The sequence below is a fragment of the Grampus griseus genome, assembly GCF_964374135.1.
Source record: "Grampus griseus genome assembly, chromosome: 11".
NCBI lineage: Eukaryota > Metazoa > Chordata > Mammalia > Artiodactyla > Delphinidae > Grampus > Grampus griseus.
The window spans coordinates 92,775,455-92,796,514 of NC_139005.1; the positions used below are offsets into that span (position 1 = coordinate 92,775,455).

The 21,060-nt window shown below is 56.7% G+C and overlaps 1 protein-coding gene across 3 annotated transcripts; it reads left to right on the forward strand.

Annotated features, from left to right (window-relative positions):
- Positions 1-3,661: 3,661 nt before the first annotated feature.
- PICK1 (protein interacting with PRKCA 1) lies at positions 3,662-20,492 on the forward strand. 3 transcript variants are annotated; one of them, XM_082666856.1, is made up of 13 exons: positions 3,662-3,790; positions 4,094-4,191; positions 5,324-5,435; positions 8,915-9,043; positions 10,882-10,948; positions 12,250-12,339; positions 14,713-14,766; positions 15,522-15,584; positions 16,550-16,683; positions 17,074-17,166; positions 17,987-18,037; positions 19,044-19,188; positions 19,653-20,492. In XM_082666856.1, the coding sequence occupies exons 2-13, from the start codon at positions 4,151-4,153 to the stop codon at positions 19,925-19,927; spliced, it is 1,254 nt and encodes a 417-aa protein (XP_082522982.1). In that variant the 5' UTR covers positions 3,662-3,790; positions 4,094-4,150; the 3' UTR covers positions 19,928-20,492. The 3 variants fall into 3 exon arrangements, with proteins under 3 accessions (XP_082522982.1, XP_082522981.1, XP_082522980.1); XM_082666855.1 differs by having other exon boundaries at positions 3,749-3,843; XM_082666854.1 differs by having other exon boundaries at positions 3,750-3,941.
- The last annotated feature ends 568 nt before the right edge of the window (positions 20,493-21,060 follow it).

Below are 21,060 nucleotides of genomic sequence, written 5' to 3' on the forward strand. Positions count from 1 at the left end.
GAGACTAAGGCTCAGAGAGGTCAAGGGACATTTCTGGGGTCACACAGCTGCCATGGAGCCAGTGCTCTGTCCAGCCCATCCACCAGCTCCCACGAGTCCAGTTACACCCTTTCCCATTGGGCTCCCCTTTTATTTTGGGGTCTTGCCCAGTGCTCTGAAATGGGGAATGTTACCTGGGTCAATGCCTGCCACTCCCACTCATGTGACCTCTGGCAGGGCAGGACCTTGCTTCTCTTGCCCCCTGATGTGGAAATGGCCAATACGTGTTAGCTTCTAGTATTACTGCTATTATCTGTTTGCTTTAAAAACCCCATGCTCTGGGCTTCCCTGGTGGCGCAGTGGTTAAGAATCCGCCTGCCAATGCAGGGCACAAGGGTTCAAGCCCTGGTCCGGAAAGTTCCTACATGCCGTGGAGCAGCGAAGCCCGTGTGCCACAACTACTGAGCCTGTGCTCTAGAGCCCACGAGCCACAACTACAGAAGCCCGCGTGCCTAGAGCCTGTGCTCCGCAACGAAGAGTAGCCCCCGCTTGCCGCAACTAGAGAAAGCACGCATGCAGCAAGGAAGACCCAACGCAACCAAAAATAAATAAATAAAATAAATAAATAAAAAAAATTAAAAAACAACCCATGCTCTAAATCTCTATGCTGATGATGAATTGAACTGAATTCCACCCACCCACCCCTGGTTCCTTGACCTTTACAAGGGCCCATGAGGCCAGGGGTGAGTCAGTAAGGAGTCAGGCCTTGTTCTGGGGCCATGGCAACACTGAGGGGTGGGCACGTCAGGCACAGCTCAGCACCCATTGCCCACAGACTCCAAAGACTCCCCAGCCAGCCCTGAGATAGGCGGGGCAGTAATAGTGACAGGAATGGTGGGGGGTGGGGGGGGACTCCGGTGCCCCAGGAGGTTTTTCTCCCAATGGCCACTGGGTGGCAGCACTTCCCCAGGAATATGGGATTGTGGGGGGCGCAAGCTTTTTCTGATTGAATCTGAGGCTCAGAACCCAAAGGTTAGAATCTTGGAGGAGACCTAGGCCCAGAGAGGACTTGCCTGGGGTCACACAGCTTTCAGTGGCCGGGCCAGGCCAGGGGTCACCCTCCTGCCTGGATGGACTCTGGAGCAGCAGGAGGGGGAGGGGTAGTTCTCCCTGTGCTCTGGCCAGGACTTGGTAGCCTGATCATGCCTGTCACTGGCCCCACTGTCTGTCTCTCCTGCCACACTGTGATTCTCTGAGGACAGGGGACTGTGCTTTGTACCCACTGTCGCCTGCACCAGCTATGTCCTCTGCCTGGGTCACCCTGCCCCTCTTCTTGACCCGGGTCCCACCAGCACCTCCTTCAAGACTCAGCTAAGATGTCAGTTCCTCCAGGAACCCTTCCCTGGCCTTTGTCCTGGGCAGAAGCCCCTCCTATGGGCCCACAAAACATCCTGGGCTCCTCCTAGGTGGTGAGGCCCCCAGGGCAGGGATCGTTGGTGTAGCTGAACAGGCCCACCCTGAGGATGCACAGACACTGTACATTCTGAGCCTGTGACACAGTGGTCCTCAAGCTGCAGGAGACATTGAAGCCACCCACGGAGCTTTGTGAAAATGCAGCCTCCAAGATTCCCCCTTTCCCCGGAGACTCTGATCCAATAGGTCTGAGACAGAGCCCAGGAGCCTCCATGTGAGCTACTTCCCAGGCGAGTCTGAAGCAGCGGCCCGAGCATCCTGAGGCCCCCGAAGTGTGCCATCAGCCCTGCCCTCTGAAGTGGTTGGGCAAAATGACTATAATGAGGAATGACAATAAAAACCTCTGATGTCATTAAAAAGTCTGCAAATAACAAATGCTGGAGAGGGTGTGGAGTAAAGGGAACTCTCCTGCACTCTTGGTGGGAATGTAAGTTGGTGCAGCCACTATGGAGAACAGTATGGAGGTTCCTCAGAAAACTAAAAATAGAATTACCATATGATCCAGCAATCCTACTCCTGGGCATATATCCAGACAAAACTATAATCCAAAAAGATACATGTACCCCTATGTTCATAGCAGCACTACTTCTGCCTGCAAGAGGTGGATTAGAGCCGGGCCTGGGAGATGGGGAGAACAAGGAAGAAAAGAGGAGGCTGGGCATCTTGCCCTCACCTGGGGAGAGGGACTGGAGTGGGCTGAGTGGGGGCTGGTCAGGAGGCTTGAGGGACATCTGTGTCATGTGAATTGTTTACAAGCACTCATACCTGTTTCTCCTTTTTATCTTGATCTTTGGGAGAGTCATTTTCCCCAGTCTACAGATATCTGAAGCTCAGAGTCAGGTAGTGACTTGCCCAAGATCCCCTAGCTACAAGATGGCAGCATCTGGGCTTGATCTAGGGCTACTGTGAGGTGGAAGAACCACAGTCCATGTTAAATTATCTGGGTTTGGAGACTGCTGATTTTTTAGAGTCGAAATTCTGGCCTGCAAACAGGGCTTGGAGGTCCCAGCCCTAGCTCTGCCGCTGACCACGTGAGAGACAAGGGGAAGTGCCTCTCTGAGTCTCAGTTTCCTTACCTGCACAATGTGGCTGACAATACTTGTTCTTCTCTCACAGGGTCGAGGTGAACTTTGAAATCCTGTGAAAGTGATCTGAACAGCGGAGCAGTGGGTACATGGGAAAGTTGTCGCTGTTGTGGCGTTCTGCACAACTGCTGAAACTCAGATAGTTCCCTAAGGAGGGGGTGGGGTGCAGCTCCCATCAGGCCATGGGATATGTGGATAATCGTCCTTCTGCATTTCTCCTTCCTCTGCTGCCCCTGGGAGGAAGCTGGACAGGCCTGGGCCTATGCTGCCTGGATGAGGCAGATGCCAGCGCTGGGTCCCTGGGAGTACCAACCCGCTCCGGGAAACTTACTTTACACAATACCAGTGGCAGCAGAGGTTGTTGGGGAGATGAGGTTTGGACCCTTCGGCTGGGAAGCACTGATGGCTTTCCCTGAGCCTCAAGTACACAGGGGCTGTTACTCTCAAGGGGACCCCAGGGGAGCTGCTCAAGACTAAGCGGGGGTGTGAGGAGTCTTTCACTAAATATCACAGAAAGCATCTGCCTCAGTGCTCTTAGTTTGCATTGGGAGAAAGGAGGCTCGTAAAGGAAAGGGAAGGGAATCCAATCTGTCAATAGCAGAGCCGCTGACCACAGGTGTGCAGGTGTTAAGACGGGCACTGAACTAGGTGGCAGGAGTCTCAGGGTCGAGATCTGGATCTTATATTAACTGTGAGTGGCTCTGGACTCTCTTCCCCTCTCTGGCGCTTAGTTTCCTGGCCTGCAAAACTCCTCTTAGGCTGGCATCTCGAAGTATCCTTCCAGCTCGGACACTGTCATTCTAGTAGAGGAGTGACGGCACCCTAGGACGGGGTGCTGAAAATGTGAAAGGGAAAGTGTCGGGGTTTGTAGTCCACTGAACTTCTCTGGAGGTCTCCCCGCCTACGGATGCTTCCGTTGCTACGGCAACCAACCAGGCGGCTTGGTCCCCCGGCGTCCCGCTGAGGAAGCTGGGAAGAACCCTGACCTTACCAAGATGGCGGCGGCCACAGGGCAAGGGGCGGGGTTGAGCGCCGTCGGCCCGTCCGGACGTTTCCTCTCTTTCCGCTTTTTCATGCTAAAGGGGACCTTCCGTCAATACTTGTTCTCCTTCCTCGTTCTGGGAACCCCGGGAGGCAGGGAGGGAAGGGTTGCCTGTAGGGACCCAGGCAAATATCCAGTGCGGGAAGACGGGACTTCCGCGTCCCCCCGGAAGTGACGCGACAGTCGCGGCCGCCGACAGGTGGAACGGCAGGTGGGTTCAGGTGCCAGCCTGGCCCGGACCCGGCTGTGGTACTGACGCTTCCGGTGAGCGACAGAGGCGAGCTCCCAAGGGCCTGGAGACCCGTGGGGCGGGCTCTGGAATCTGAGGCTCCGCCCTGGCCTGGAGTTCCCCCCTGTACCTAGTAAGAATCACCTACCCACCCCCCACCCCGGGGACTACCCCCATCGTCCGGAGGGGAGTGGGAGGGCCCGACTCTCCCAGATCGCCGGGGTTGGGGTTGGCATTTAGGCACTGGTTCCCTAAGCTCTAAGCTCTTTTCTTTCCCGGATCCAGTTCCCCATTCCCCTGCCGAGCTGGGCAGTTAGCCAGCACACTGAAACTCTCGGAACCATGTTTGCAGACTTGGATTATGACATCGAGGAGGATAAACTGTGAGTATGTTGTTACCCCAAGTCCCACTAGTGCAGGAGCCCCAGGTCTCTCAGGTGCCTGGACTTACCAGTTCCACAGACCTTGCTTCTCAGCAGAAGATTAGGTCTCGTACTGTAGCAGAAATGAATCCTGCCCTTCCAGGAGCTCACCATCTGTAGGGGGCTGTGGACACATTGATGGATAAATACAGTTCAGGGCCATAAGGGTGCTAATGGAGAGTGACCTGGCTACACGAGGAGAACCGAGCAGGCCAAGCAGTGCCTTTTCTGGGGTGTTCAGGGAAGGCTTCATAGAGGAGGTGACAGTTGAGCCACATTTTGAAGGATGAACAGGAATATCATAAACATACTTTCCTCCCCAGCATAGATGATCAGTGGGGCAGATTTTCAAAAATTAAGTTAGTTTCCTTAATAGAATATATACTCCCGCAGAGCAGGGACTGGGTCCAATGCCTTTCTGTGTCCTCAGCACTTAGTACGGTGCTCAGCATCAATAGGTTGTTAGCAAATGTTTATCAAGTGAATAAGAGAATAAATGAGAATATTTACCACAAAACATAAATCAGTGCTAATGTATAGTGAAAACTGAGAGGTAATTGAGTACAGCAATTGACAGATGGGTGATGGATCGCTTAACAGGAGAAGGCTTCCTGGAGGAGGTGGCTGTTATGTTCCATATGTGCCTGAGAAGGTGACAAGGATAGAGTCTGACTCAAATCTTAGAGAGAGAATGAAGGAAAGGGAAGGGGGACCTATTTTTACGGAGTGCCTGCTCTGGGCTGGGGTGGTATTTAAGTGCCTTCCATGTACTTTCTTCCAAGAACTTTGGTAAAGTGGCCATTTTTAATCCATACCACTTTATGGATGAGGAAACTGAGATGCAGAGAGGGTGACTTACTTACCCAAGTCCCACAGCTGATAAATGGCTGCATTGGGATTGATCCCCCATCAGCATGGCTCCAAGAGCTCTGTGACGTTCCAGCACAAAGTGCTGTCTTTTTGGCCAAGTGAGAAAGAGAAAAGGCTGTGCAGCACTTGGAGGCTCTTGGGAGTTTTAGAAGGTCTGTCTGTCCCCGTCCCCTCCAGTCATCCTTTCTCCAGGGGACTCAGCTGCACGTGCTTCTCTCTCCAGCGGAATCCCTACCGTACCTGGGAAGGTGACCTTGCAGAAGGATGCTCAGAACCTGATTGGGATCAGCATTGGAGGAGGAGCCCAGTACTGTCCCTGCCTGTATATTGTCCAGGTATTGAGTGCTTTGGAGGTGGAAGGGAGGTGCTGGAGGGGGCGAGCCACCTCCCTACTTGGGCGTGACAAAGGTTCATTTCTCCCCTCTGCACAGCTGACTCCTCATTCTCTTCAGAGGGGCTTCCCCGAACACCCACTGTCAGTAGGTCCGCCCTTGTTTTCCTCTATCATTTCAGTCTGTTCTTTTCCTTCTCAGCACTTATCACCATCTGTACTCATGGATTTGCTCATTAGTTCTGTATCTAACTTCTTTTCCAGACTCTTTGCACTATGAGGTCAGGATCCCAGTTTGCTTTTTCACTGCAGTCAGCACCTTGTACAATGCCTGGCAAATAGCGGACCTTCAATAAAAATGTCATCAGTGAATCAATAAAATCATCAGCCTTTGGTACTAACACAAGTGCAGCATAATGGAAAGACTAAGACTATGAAATAATAATGGCCTGAGTCCAAGTGCAAGCTTCCCTGCTTATTAACTAGTTACTTAAGCTCTCTGGGCCTCAGTTTCCTCACCTGGAAAATGGGGATATAAAATATGTAGATCTGGGCATCTGGGTTGTTGTGAAGATTAAACAAAATGACATCACACAATGTCCGGCCCTTAAGCAGCACTCCCTCGATAGCAGCTGCGATTATTTTTATGACAGTTCACTTTCCCAGGTGATCTGCCAGCGATACTGAACAATTCTGTGGTCCTTATAAGAAGGGCTGCCCTGGTGATATTCTGTCAGCTGGGACGCAGGAATGGGGACAGGCCTCGTTTATTATGTGGCTGGTCAGAGTCAGTGATCTTTCTGTAGCCTTGGAAGGAAGCTTGCCCCCCTCAGACATAAACTTGACCTGGATTCCAGCTATGTTTTAACCTTCTCAGCTAGGTAGCCATTGGTGGCAGATGGGAAACTGCAGTTTCTCTGAGGATCTTGAAAAGAGTCACTCCTAAGGCCTAGAAGATGGAGATTCCCTGGATCTGGTCTTGCCTGCTTAGGGTGTGGCCTTTACGAGCGCTTTGGCTTCCTCTGGCCCAGGAGGTGTTAGGGAGGCCTCCCCCAGGCCTGGCCTCCTTGCCATCTCCCTGCTCAGCCTCCCCTGCCACCTCCCCCTCACCACCTGTGGGGGTCCAGGTTTGTTCTTAATATGAACTGTGATTATAAAATAATAGAATTGATTTTTTTCAAAAGTCAATTTTATTTTTAATCAAAGGCTATCTGACTTGCTTTGAACAAGTCAAGAGTACTAAAAGGCTAGTGTCAAATAAGCAATCCTCTCTGCTCGCTGCCTTCTCACCGCCCTTCCCCCACCCCAATCCCGGAAGCAACGCCGCTCCCCACCCTTTTAGCTGTTGATTCAGGTATGAGGCCCCGTTTTTCTCAGTAAGATGCTTAGCCTGTTAGTTTTTGGTCTCTTGCTTATAAACATCTGTCAGCTTCTCTCAGTCTAGGAGCTAAAAATGTAGCTTTCTTCCAAAACCTATCTATCTATCTTCCCAACATAGTTATCGTGTCAATTTTGGTTAAATCAGTATCAGTACAACATATTATGTTCGGGAAATATTTTCTGAGGGCCTGGCCAGGCTCTTTCGTAGCCACTAGAGATAAGAAAGCAAGAAAACGGAGACCCTGCCCTCAGAGAGCTCGGAGCATAGTAACATGCCGTTTTTTTGTCTTTCTTTTTAAGTGGCATAGTGTTTGCATATGACCTCTGCACATCCTCCCGTATAGTTTATTATTATTATTTTTTAAAAAATAAATTTATTTATTTACTTATTTATTTTTGGCTCTGTTTGGTCTTCGCTGCTGCACACGGGCTTTCTCTAGTTGTGGCGAGCGGGGGCTACTCTTCGTGGCGGTGCACGGGCCTCTCATTGTGGTGACTTCTCTTGTTGCAGAGCACGGGCTTTAGGCGCGCCAGCTTCAGCAGTTGTGGCACGTGGGCTCAGTAGTTGTGGTACACGGGCTTAGTTGCTCTGCAGCATGTGGGATCTTCCCGGACCAGGGCTCGAACCTGTGTGCCCTGCATTGGCAGGGGGATTCTTAACCACTGCGCCATGAGGGAAGCCCTCGTGTGGTTTTATAGGTGAGCAGACTCAGGCTCCTGGCCCAGGTCCCTAGCCGGCTGAGTGGTAGAGACCAAGTTAGAAAGCAGATCTGACAGGCTGCAAAGCATCCGCGTGCTCTCCTGCTGTACCAGATGGCACCGCCTGAAGACTCTAGAAATGCTGGTCCCTGCCCGCCCCCCCCCGCCCCTGCCCACCTTAATCCCTGCGGCTGCTTCGGGGGGCCCAGAGGCTTCACTGCAGATCGTCTGCCAAAACCCGCAACGGTCTGGGAAACGTCTGCTGCTGAAGCTCCAGCAGGATGTGGGCAGGGAGGCCAGTGGCCGGCGCTGAGATGGTGGCGTTCCGTGTCCTCCGTGTTCCCTAGAGAAGGGGTCGTGGAGGGTTGTGTCAGTGGGGAGGGAGCCTGGAGTTGAGTCTGTCCCCCTACTTTCTGCCTTGCCTTCCACCCACCTACAGATGTTTCCAGAGGTCTGTTTCCTGGCCTGCCGGCACTTTCCAGCAAAGGCTAGCTCTCTTTCATCAACCCCCTGTGCAGGCCCTTGGATCCCCGCTGTTGCATCTTCCGGAAATGGCTGTATATCTTTTATTGTTGTGATCTCTTTTACCATTCTTTTTCAAATAATTGTGATGTTTTTATTGTGATTCTGGAAGGTAGCAGAAAGAAACATTTGTCTTAATTATTTCATTTTTTTCTTATAATATTAACGTATATGAAACATCATGAAATATTCTTTCTACGTGCTTTGCATAGAAAACTTGGAAACTAAAGATAAGTTATAGGGGAGACAGCTAATAATTTTGGCGTCTCTCCTGGTGGTTTTTGCCTGATGTGACTTTTGTATTCTTGGGTCCGTCTCTGCATACACTTGTGTAGCCTGCTCGCCCCTCGCCCTGAGCGTCCCCCATACATCTGTCCTTTAACAGACACATTCAGCTGCACTCAGCCAGTGAGTGCAGACCCTGTGTTAGGGGTCATCTTGGGAGAAGGGGCTCACACGTGTGGCGGGGCCCTTGCTCCTTGGAGACAGAGATGAAGTGCAGGAACTGATAAGTGGTGTGTTGAGGCTCTGAGTCAGCTCAGTGCAGTGTTGTTGGAAAAAAATCTCAAGAAATGGCTTGGGAGGAGCAAACACTCCTGTGGTCGTGTAAGGTTTTGTGTATTTGATACCAGAAGAGGAGAGTCTCATCAGTCGCATTTACCTCCAGTTCCCCCTTCCCCTCCCCCAAGAATGTGGGTCACTCGTTTCTGGCTGTTAGGGTGCTGTCTCCCCTTGCCCTTCTCCAGCACCACTTAAGGGATAGAGGGCAGAGACCAGGACAGAGCCGGGTGCCGGTTGGAGTGGAGGGAATGACTGTCCCCCACCAGGTTTCTTCCCAGCTTTCCTTTTCTCCCCCACCCGCCCCCCCTTATGCACCCACAGGTGTTTGACAACACCCCAGCCGCGCTGGACGGCACCGTGGCAGCTGGCGATGAGATCACCGGGGTCAATGGCAGGTCAATCAAAGGAAAAACTAAGGTGGAGGTGGCCAAGATGATTCAGGAGGTGAAGGTAAGGGCTGCTGCGGGCCCTCCAGCCTGCCCGAGGGCCTGGAAGGGGGGACCGGCCCTTTCACAGCTCCCTCCTCAGTGCAGCAGGGTCTGGGTCACATCCCGGCTCCGTGTTCATTCAGTAGATACTATTCATGATCCAGGACTTGTGCTGGGCCTTGGTGAGAGAGTGGGCACCAGGACTGAAAGGTCCCCGTCCTCGAGCTCCCAGGGGAGCTGTCAGACGGAATCACTCCTCAGGGCGGGCCAGTGTGTCCCCAGTCAGGGCTGGAGCCGAAGCTGGAAGTCTGAGGTGAAGCTACCTGGGTCAGTAGACATCCAGTAAATGTCCACTGGGCCATGCTGGGCCCAGGAAGTTGTAAGAGGGAAAGAGGGGCCCCTCCCTACAACCCCCGTCCCTGTAGGAACTTTCAGTCCCCTGGGCCCTGGGGCAGCTCCTGGTCCAGCGGATGGTCTCCTGTTCTGCAGACCACACTGCACTCTGCCTGTTCCCGGCTTCCCCCTCCCTGCCCCCGCTGCTCCAGGCTAAGGCCTCTCCCCACAGGGCCCCTCTCTCCCTGAATGGCAGGGAGCATTCTGGCCAGTCCTGGAAGCATGCAGCCCTTTTGTCATTTCCTAGAGATTTTTGCTGCTAGTAGCTCTTGGGAAACCAAAACAGTGAAGGAGGTGCAAAGCCACAGGATGACTTAAAAGTCTGAGAGTCAAGCGTCCCAGCTGTGTGTTGAGCTTGGCCGAGAGTTTGAGCTCCCTCACCCTATCCATCCAAACCTCTCCTCACCTCCCATCCGTCCTCCGTGTCCTCTGTACCGTGTTTCATTCTGGTACAGAAGTGGGGTGCATGTGCCCCCTCTGGATCCCCTCCCTCATCCCTACTCAGCAGAACCCTCCTCGTCCTCCCAGGCCTGTGTCGCGCCAGCCCCTCACGTTGCCCACGAGAACAGCTTTCGGTGTGTGAGCACAGCCTTGCCATTGCGCAGGGACTCCGCAGCTCCCACGTCTGGGCGCCACGCAGAGATACAGCCCCTACTTTACTGGTGCCCAGAGTGGGGGGAAGGATTTGCTCGTGGTCGCACAGCTGGACCAGAGCCCAGGTCTGACTGCTGCCGCAGCGCTCCTTCCTTTCCCCACAGCTGCTCTCCACACACTGTGCTGCAGCCCGAGAGCCTTTTGCATCTACGCCTGATTCACTGCACGGGGTCACTTAGGAGGCAATCTTGAAATCCTGTGCATTTTGCATTTGAATGGATTCTGTCCCAAGTTCAGAGGTCTTAGGATTTCGAGAACGAAAGAGAGTGACGAGTGACGTGGTCAGGGGCGGCTTCTCAGGAGGAGCGCCACCTCTCTTCCAGTCACTAGACTGCAATTCATGTAATTTCCCTGAATTGCTTCGGCCTCCCTTGCTGGCCTCAGGCCCTTGGGGGCTGGGGCTGCCCCTGCACCTGCTTCCTCCATCCCAGCACCAGGCACAGAGAATGTGCTGGGACGGTTTGTGGAGCGAATGGAGGGAGGATGGGGATGGTTTAGAGCACGGGAGAAGATCCTCTGCGTGTCAGGAAGAATGATGTCGCAGAGCTTTGGAGTGTGGCCGTGGCATGGGGGTGGCAGGGGCACAGGACATCAGAGATCGCCAGGCTGCGAGCTCAGTGTCAACAGGGACCTTGTCTGCCCCTGTCCGTGCTGATTCTCCAGGGCCTGGCGGGTGGTGAGAGAAGGAGGGACCTTTTTCCAGGGCTCAGGACTTTTTCATGACCACAAACTCCAGTGAAAACAGGCCTCTCCCGGGAAGGGGCTTGGGGTCTGGGGGACTCCGTCACCACTCTGCTCGTCCTGCTTTTCCAGGGGGAGGTGACTATCCACTACAACAAGCTGCAGGCGGACCCCAAGCAGGGCATGTCCCTGGACATTGGTAAGCTGAGCTGGGGCAGTGGCGTCCAGTGGCCCCATAAGCCCCTGTTCTGCCTTCTGACGACCATGCGTCAGCACTCACATGGATGTGGTCTCTGACTCTTCTGACCAAGCCGATGCAAAGGGCCTGGGAGGACCCAGGGGTGCTCCCCCTGCAGCTGGTCCCAGGAGCCTGTCCCTGGTTTCTCCCTGCCCTGTGTTTACCCCCTTCCCCCAGCCACCTCCTCGAGGACCTTGCCGCCCTAGGGTTGTCCTTTGTACGGCAGCCCTCCAGCTCACCAGGCCCAGTCCCTCACCCTTCTGAAAGGGAGGGCAGCCCAGCCCTGGCCTGGTATCTCATGCCCACTTGCATACCCCTCCTCAGCCCTGGCCCTTTCTACGCACCTGCTCCCAGAAAGGCTCAGGGTCTGAACTGGACCTCAGCTTTGGGGCAGAAGCCAGCCCTTCTGCCCATAGCATGCCCTGGGACATGTCGCCTCCTGCTAGGGGTTCTGGGCCTTGGTTCTGTGGAAGCTTCAAGGCTCAAGAGCTGGACAGAAGCTTCAGGGTCCTCTGGGCCAGACACTTCATTCCAGATCAAGGCCCGAGATCCAGAGAGACGCTGTGTCCCTGGGTGAAGGCACACCCAGATCTCCTGGCTCTGGGGTCCAGCACCCTTTTCCTACACCCTTGGGCCACAGCCTCCTCCTGGTTTTTAAGGAAAGAGGCTAAGGGCAGATCAAGTCTGTCCTGGAGGTTCTTCCTCTAAAACCCTCTGGTCCCATCCTAGTCCCCTTCCAAGGACCGAGTATGTGACCACATATCATCCTAGTCCCCTTCCAGGGACCGAGTATGTGACCACATATCATCCTAGTCCCCTTCCAGGGACCGAGTATGTGACCACATGTGCAGCAACCGAGTCTGGGGCCTGAGGCCGGTTGTCACTGATGGTGCCTCTGCTCCCGGAAGTGGAGGAGAGGCGGAGGAGAGGTTCTCTGCGGTCGGCCTGTCAGCTGGTATCAAGCCTGGGCAGCTCTGGGCTCTCAGTGGTAGCCAGTAGCCACTTTGAGTGCCAGGCCCTTGGTTAAGCGCTTTACATATTTACCCTTCCAGGCTCCCAGCGCCTCCCTCAGGTAGAGAGTGAACAGGGCGGGGGCCCAGAACCCGTCACTGGGACCCTCCCTACTTCACAGTCACGCACACACCAAACCCCGGTTCAGCCCCTTCTGCCCCTAGTGTCGCTCCCAGTGAGTCGCGATGGGGCGGGGATGGCCTGGGGGCCCAGACTCTACCTCACTGAGTGCCTTTCTCACCTGGTCCCAGTGTTGAAGAAGGTGAAGCATCGGCTGGTCGAGAACATGAGCTCGGGGACCGCAGATGCCCTGGGCCTGAGCCGGGCCATCCTGTGCAATGGTGAGTCCCCTCCTTCCACCCCCTGACCCTCGGTCCCGGGGGACTCAGGCCCAGGCCTCAGGGGCGGGGGCACCATGGCTGCCCACCGGCTGCATCCTTGGAGGCCTCTCCCGCTCCCAGAGCATTCACAGTAGTCAGCGTAGGCATCTTACAGCCAGTGTCTTCCATTCCCCAGCAAGGGTTCACAGGCCCAGGTCACAGATGAGACAAATTCATGGTGGGGAGGTGCCTCCCTCCAGCTCCCCAAGCTGGTGCCTTCGCCACTGCCCCCAGCTGCTCTCACGCAGCCAAGGCCTCCCCCCACCGCCCGACGCCAGCCCAGTTCCACCCTGTGCCCTCTTGTCACCCCAGCATGCACTGCGCTGCTCCCACACTGCCCGCTCTGCCCCGCCTCTCTCCAGGAGGTGGCGCTGCTGCCCGCATCCCAGGGCTGGAGGTGGCTGCCCGCCTAGGGCTGGGGGAAAACCGCGTACACGCACATGCGCGCGCGCGCGCGCACACACACACACACACGCACGCACGCACGCACGCACGCACGCGCGCTCTCTCCCCAGGGGGCCAGCGAAGCACTCGGTCCTGCTCCTGCTGTCACCAGCCTGAGTTTATAAATAGCAGCAGCTCTGCTGTGTACGTGCGGGGACAGATATAAATACCTGCGTACATTGTAGGCTCAGCTGGGCACACTGGGCTTTATTGGCGGGGATGCAGGGGAGGGGGGTCTGAGCTTGTTCCAAATGGGGTACAAAAGTGGCGGCTGCTATTTCCAGCTTCTTGGTGTCTATAAATCCCTGTTACTGTAGTTACCATGCGTTGGGATGAAATTAGAACTGGTTGTTGTGTTTTTCCCCCCAGACCTTGCAATTTCCCGAGCCTTAAATAGGGTTTCTAAAATTGAAGCTGTCATGATGTCCCATGACCCAGCTAAAAACAACAGCATGGCGCTTACGTGGCTCCTTCCCTGCCAGGCTGGCCAGGGGCCAAGGCTCTGGGGAGCCAGGGCCTGGAGGCCAGCCCAGTGGCCGAAGCCTCCTGAAGACCTCCGAGGCGCTCCCTTCCAGCCCCCAGAGCCCGGGCCTTCCTCCCTGACAGCCCAACACACAGCCGCCTTCTCTGCCCAGAGAAAGGCCCAGGCCCGGCTTCTGCTACTCCCCTTCTCTCCTGCCACTCTGAAAACCCTGGCCCAGGTCAGCACAGGAGCCTGGGGGGCAGAGGGCACCCCAGCCTGCACAGCCCTCGCTGTGTGCCTTTAGGCAAGTTGCTTTACCTCTCTGTCCCTCGATTTTCTCTATAAGATGAGCAAAGTAGTCTCTGCCTCCAAGGCTCATGTGGAAGGACTGAGCTGCGGGGAGGGCACTCAGTAAGGCCAGGCCCCGTCTAGGAGGTGCCGGGCAAGGAAGCCACCGACATGGGCCCTGCCCTGCATTTGCTGCCGGTGCCCCCGGTGGGGAGTTGGGGGTGGACCTCAGCCCTGTTGGAGTGGAGGAGGGTGCCACTCGCTGCTGGTGGGAGTCCCACCCACCCCGATCTGGAATGCGGCCCCCTCCCTGGCAATCCACGTGCTCTCGTTTTGAGCCCTTGAGGTGAGGCAACTGCCCCTGCCCCTCAGCTTACAGCCCTTACTGCCCCTGCCCGTCGTGGCCTGGCCACTGTCGCTGCTGGACTATAAGCCTTGAGGGCACAACTCAGATTTCATTCACCGCGGTCATTCCTGGGCCTGACGGGGTCCGGCGCACAGCGGGTGCTCAGTAAACTACCTGTGAAGCCAGCGAAGATGATCACCAGGGCCGCTCCCGTGCAAGGTCCTCCTCGAAGCCCTCGCTGAGTTTCTCTCCCCTCCCCGGTTGCTCTCGCCTCTGAGCCGGTGGCGGGGGGCTGCCTTGGAGCCCACCTTAGAGTTATTGTCGAGGCGTCCCGTCTCTGCTGCTTGTCCCTGACTGCCTTGCTCCTCGGCCATCAGCAGGGAGTTGTTAGAAGTCCCAGGGCCTTGACTGCCAGCCATGGGCCTGCCTTCTGCCGGCCATGGGGAGCCACCCGCGGGCTTGGCCTTGGGAACGGCCCAACTGGTTTTCACTCCTGATTTCCGGAAGTACCCGCATCCTCTTCACCTTTCTGCCCCTTTGCTGTGTCCCAGCCTGCTGAGGTGGCGCTTATCTCAGGAGCATCCTGAGGGCTGCCCTGCCTACCTCCACTTGTCTGGGTGTGCCAGGCTCTCTGCAAAGCACCAGTGAGCCCAGCTGACCCTGAGGTGCCAAGTCCCCCTCCCTGGGACCACGTCCTGTGCTGCTCCTCTGGGGGCGACCTTGCCCCTCCCAAGCCTGGCTCAGGTGACCTGTGGGTCTCTCCCCTGACCCTGTGGCTCTCTGATCCCCACAGATGGGCTTGTCAAGAGGCTTGAGGAGCTGGAGCGGACCGCCGAGCTGTATAAAGGTGGGCAGGCGCACCCTCTGGCTGGCAGCCCCATGGTGGGTGGGGTATCCCAGTCTGGAAAGTGCCTGGCACTGGCTCTGCCCTGGGGTGGAGCTCTGGAGCCCTGCTCTAAGGATGATGGCAGTGGGGGCAGAGTGCGAGCCTGTGCAATTCTGGGACCATGGCCGTTAAATATTCTTAAGGAAAAAAGTCTTAAGACATACTTCTTTTTTTTTTAAAATAAATTTATTTTTGGCTGTGTTGGGTCTTCGTTGCTGCTCGCAGGCTTTCTCTAGTTGCAGCGAGCGGGGGCTACTCTTTGTTGCGGTGCGTGGGCTTGTCACCGTGGCTTCTCTTGTTGTGGAGCACAGGCTCTAGGCTTGCGGGCTTCAGTAGTTGTAGCACGCGGGCTCAGTAGTTGTGGCTCGTGGGCTCTAGAGCACAGGCTCAGTAGTTGTGGCGCACAGGCTCAGTTGCTCCGCGGCATGTGGGATCTTCCCAGACCAGGGATCGAACCCATGTCCCCTGCATTGGCAGGCGGATTCTTAACCACTGTGCCACCAGGGAAGCCCAAGACATACTTTTTCTGATTGTAAAAGTAATACATGCCCATAAAAATCAAATAATGGCACATGTAAACCTAGCGAGAAGAGTCTGAAACCCAGGAACAGTGAGGGCCTCGGGGTGGGGTGGGGTGGGCGTTTGGAGGCCGTGTCCTCGGCCAGTGTGGTCCCCACCATGTGCCCCCAGCCCCCTCGGTTGGGTCTCTCCCACAGGGATGACAGAACACACCAAGAACCTCCTACGGGCCTTCTATGAGCTGTCGCAGACGCACCGGGGTAAGGATGCCCCAAACCTGCTGCGTGACCCTGGAAAAACCCTTGTTACCCTCTGGGCTCAGCACCTCCCCTACACCCATACAGTGAGGGTGCGGCCAAGCTCCTCCCTGGGGCCTTTCTCGTGCCCATGCTCAGGCAGACACCGCAGCATCTGACCTCGGGCCAGGTTTGGGCTGGGCACTGTCTAGATGCTGGGGTGTAGCAATAATGGGGCCAGCGGGGAGCATGTAGACCAGCTAGTCTTTTTTTTTTTGGCCGCACCACACGGCTTATGGGATCTTAGTTCCCCGGCCAGGGATTGAACCTGGGCCCCCTGCAGTGGAAGCGCAGAGTCCCAGCCACTGGACCACTAGGGAAGTCCCCTAGACCAGCTTGTCTTGTGTGGGGCACAGTTACTCCTCCGGGCCCTGTCCCATCTATCTGTACTGCCGCTTACAATGTACGAGGCCCTTCCTTATTCGTGATCTCGTTTCCTACAAGTTTGTTATTAGTTGGGCAGGGCAGCTACAGTTAACCCCGTTTTGCAGTTGGGAAAACAAAGCCCAGATAGAAAAAGTGGTCGTGCAGCTCCTTAGGGGCGGAGTTGACCTAAGGCCCAGATTCCCAGACTAGTAGTCTGCCCCCAGACAACTTCCCCTGCTTCAACCTTGACCCAGCCTTCTGCACGGTCTGGTCGCTGTGGGGAGTGAGGGCCGGCTCCCTTGGAGGTAGGCCCAGCTTCCTCAACGTGTAGACTCGGGTGTCTACGCCGGAGTCTGCGCTCCTTGGGGGTGTAGGTCCGACTCCCTTGGGGGTATAGATTCACCTTTCTTGAGGTGTAGACCATCTCCCTTGGGACGTGGACCTCGGGCAGACCTTGGCCTCCAGCCTGCCACACCCCCCGCCTTGCTTCTCCCCAACAAATCCCTGGCTTCTCCGTTAAGGGGTCAAGTAGGGGCAGCCTTCAGGACAAACTTGTCCCGCAGCCTTTGGGGACGTGTTCTCCGTGATTGGGGTGCGGGAGCCCCAGCCAGCTGCGAGCGAGGCTTTCGTGAAGTTCGCCGACGCCCACCGCAGCATTGAGAAGCTCGGCATCCGGCTGCTGAAGACCGTCAAGCCGGTGGGTCCCGTGGAGCGTGTGTGTCAGCACGTGATGGGGGAGGGGCGGTGTGGCGAGCGGCAGGGGTCCCGTTCTGGACTCGGAGCACCGGGGGGCCGGCTCTGGCTTGGTGTCCTACACAGCTGACCATGCGTGAGGCACTCCTCCTCCGCGGCCTCAGCATCGACCTCCAGGCTCTTTTCTGGCCTTGGCTCCTCCGGAGTTACAGCTTGCCCGTGACCTGGTCTGTCTTCTCGTCCTTGAAACGTACAAGGCTGTCCAGGAGCCTCTGGCTGTGACACCTGAGGCCACTAGAAGCATTGACACATCAGTGCCATTCCTTGCCACCCTGGCCAGCCTGAGCCCTCTGCCCAAGGGGGCTTAAGCGTCCGCCCCATCCTCCCCTTCCAGATGCTGACGGACCTGAACACGTACCTCAACAAAGCCATCCCAGACACTCGCCTCACCATCAAGAAGTACCTGGACGTGAAGTTTGAGTACCTGGTAAGTGGTCTCCAGCCTCTGCGGGGGTGTGGGCCTGGCCTGCTGGGGTCAGAGCCCACCTGGAGATTTGCCCCTCCTCGGTCAGCTACACGGTGGCCAGCAGGGCAGGGCCAGAGCCTCGGTCACATCTGATTGAGGAGGTGGGACCAGGGGCCTAGGGGGTGCTGGGGAATCAGGCAGCAGCCTAGGCCCTGCTTCAGCTGTTCGGAGGAGCCCCTGGGAGCCTGGGGTGGGTAGAGCCCTCACTCTGGAGCACTCTGACCCCATGGGAATCCTTTTGGTCACTTTTAACAATGGATTAGACTAGGTCAGTGGTTATAAAGTGGGTACCAAGGGATGTTAATGAGTTTTATGTTCAAATAATAATTCTGTGGTGAAAGGAGGTGAGGGAAAATCCTCCATCAAAGAGGCCAAGGTCCTGTGCTTGAGGACTTGTCAGAGCCTTTGGTAGACGCATGCGCACCACGGGTCTTCAGGGGCCTTCCCAAGCTCTTCGGACCGTGGAGCCTTTTTTCCCAGAGCACCTCTTGGGACTTGAGTGTGGTAAATGCTGGGCTGTCTCTCAGGCCCTTTCCACCCTCCTAGATGAGTGCCCTGTCCTGAGCCTCCCAGGCAAAGGCCAGTCTGACTGAGGGGCCAGCCTCTGCCTGACACGTCTCGGCCCATCCCAGCTGAGGGTGCACAGGGCCCATGAGGCCTGGCACACCGGCTCCTCTGGGTGGCCGAGGGGTACAGCATGGCATGGGAGGAACTGGGGACATCAGGGTGGGCACCCAGGTGGTGCAGCCCCTCTGACAACCTGGCCTCACCTGTCCCACAGTCATACTGCTTGAAGGTGAAGGAGATGGACGACGAGGAATACAGCTGCATTGTGAGTGCCACGGGGGGAGGGGGCGTGGCTGTGCTATTGGAAAGGCTCGGGGTGCACAATCGTCCCCTGCCTACCTCACAGAGCCCCAGGAACGGGCTGGGTCTGCCAGGGACACCAGGTGGGCCAGGCCAACCCAGGAGAGGCCTGGGGGTTGGCCAGGCTCTTGTTTCTGGAGGTTTGGGGTGATCCCCCCACCCCTGGCCCCTCCGGGCCTCGGAGTGCTGGCCAGCTTGCTGTGGGACACTCCCAGTGCCTGCTCCCAGACCAGCTGCCCCTCAGACTTTGTGGGGCTCTTGCAGGGAAAAACTGACTTTCCTCACTCCTGAGAGGTGGTGTTTTACTTCTTTTTAATTTTTTTTTAATAGATTTTTTAAAATTTTTAATTTTTTTTTTTATGTATTAATTTTTGGCCGTGTTGGGTCTTTGTTGTTACGCGTGGGCTTTCTCTAGTTGCAGCGAGCGGGCCTACTCTTCATTGCTTCTCATGACAGTGGCTTCTCTTGTTGCAGAGCACAGGCTCTAGGCACATGGGCTTCAGTAGTTGTGGCGTGTGGGCTCAGTAGTTGTGGCTCGTGGACTCTAGAGCGCAGGCTCAGTAGTTGTGGCTCACGGGCTTAGTTGCTCCGCGGCATGTGGGATCCTCCTGGACCAGGGCTCATACCCGTGTCCCTTGCATTGGCCGGCGGATTCTTAACCACTGCGCCTTCAGGGAAGCCCGTTTTAAATATTTTTGGTATCAGGGTCCATCTAGGACTAAATATTCATTTATTTAATATGGCAAGGGTTTGGGTTTTAGGTTGTTTTTTTCAACAAAGCTATCACTAAGCGCTTCTAGCAGTCCTGGCGCCTCAGCAATGGGGAGCCATGGTAGCTTTGAAGAGTGCCGTGCCGTGCAGGGGTGTGAACCCGTGGGTCGGCTCTGCAGCCTCCCTGCCCCCACCCCGCTCTGCTCCAGAGCAGGCTCCCCACCCCGCCCAGGGTCCCTGACGTGCTTCCCCTGCCCCAGGCTCTAGGGGAGCCCCTGTACCGCGTGAGCACAGGCAACTACGAGTACCGCCTGATCCTGCGCTGCCGCCAGGAGGCCCGCGCTCGCTTCTCCCAGATGCGCAAGGACGTGCTGGAGAAGATGGAGCTGCTGGACCAGAAACATGGTAAGGGGTGTGGGCTGTGGGCAGGCGCCCGGCCCACGGGCCACGCCCTGCCTCGGGCAACCCCTACACCATCCTCTCCCCATTTCACAGCTGGGAAAACTGTGGCCCAGAGAGGTACAGTACTTACCTGAGCTCCCAGGGCCAGCGCATGGCAGAGCTCTGAGTCAGACCCAAGATGGGGGCTTCCCGGAGCCTGGCCTGGGTGGGACTGGCCGTGCCCCGTGGGCTCCTTGGGGTGTAGTCCACCATCCCCCCACCCTGGCAGGCCTCCTCCACTGCCTGACTGGGAGCTGGGAGGCGGCCTGGGTTCTGTGCAGGGCTGGGCAGCCCTGGCCTTGCCCCCTCCCGGGGCACGAGGGGTCAGTGAGGTGCATGATGGGATGCCCAGGAGGGCAGGGAGGGTCTTCTCCATGCGCAGGCAGCCCTGGCCCACTGGCGCCCGTCTGCCCGCCCTCCTGCCCCAGTCCAGGACATCGTGTTCCAGCTGCAACGCTTTGTGTCCACCATGTCCAAGTACTACAACGACTGCTACTCAGTGCTGCGTGACGCCGACGTCTTCCCCATCGAGGTGGACCTGGCCCACACCACGCTGGCCTACGGCTTCAGCCAGGATGAGTTCACTGACGGCGAGGATGAGGGGGAGGAAGACGAGGAGGACACAGCAGCCGGGGAGCCGTCCAGGGATGCGCGAGGGGCTGCCGGGCCCCTGGACAAGGGCGGAAGCTGGTGTGACTCCTGAGTGCCCCCTTGGGGTGCGGATCTGGGGGGTAGGGCGAGTGGGAGGACGGCAGCATGGGAGTGGGGGCAGGACTGCCGCACAACAGGGTGGCGCATAAAGGCCTGCTGGCTTGGGGCGCCTGCCTCCCTGCTCCTCTGTCCCAGCACAGCGAACCCCAGCACCCGCCCAGGAAAGGCACCGGGCCGTGGCCTGGGACCTGGACGCTGGCCCCTCCACCTTCCCTCCCCACCTCCCCGGCCAGCTGGAGAGCTTGGTCTCTGGACCTGCCATAGGAAGGAGAAAGAGGGCAGAAAGGAAGAGGGGCTGGAGGTGGCGGGGAGTCCAGGAGCCGTTCCTTGTGGGCACCTCCACTGGCCCCCCGGAGACCTGCCAGGAGGGGGCGCGAGTGGACCGCTGAGCTTGGGACCAGGGTTTCACGCGCACCCTCACCTTGCCCTAGGCTGGCCCCGCCCCAGTCCACACTCACCTCGGCGGCCTTGATTAGTTTTATTCCCTCGCTCAGCCACTTCCCTGGGGAGGGGCTGGGCGCTGGGCCTGTACTGAATAAACACAAACCCAGATGGAGCCGGGCTCTTTGCAGTGGCCTCAGACCCTCTCTCCCCTCGATGTCCCCCTCTTCTGCCCCCTGATCACCAAGGCAGGGCAACAAGGTTTACTGACATTCCCTTTATAGCACTGACTCCTCACAGCAATTCTGTGGATTAGCACTACTGTCCCCAGTTACAGATGGGAAACTGAGGCTCAGAAGAGGCTTGCCCAGGGCCACATGGTGTACAGGGACAGAATGGGATCTGGACTCGGATCCATGAAATTCAGAAGACTGCACTTTTCCCCCTGCCTCCCAGGCTTTCTGCTCTGTGGAGCCTCTTACGTCCTCCCTCGTCTTTGATCCTTCAGTGCTTCTGGCCATGAACTCAACCTTTATCTGGGGAAGGGCAGGGCAGATACTGGGTCAGGAGGACCCAAGGCCCCAAACTGGGGAGAGTGTTAAGGGGGCCCCGGCCATTCCAGGTCGCCTGTTCTGCCAGGGCCAAGGGGAGAAGCCCAGTGGGTGGTACCACGCTAGTATCCCAGGTGTCCAGCTTCACCTGGACAGTCCCAGTGCACACCTGTGGTCCTAGTGTAATTATTAA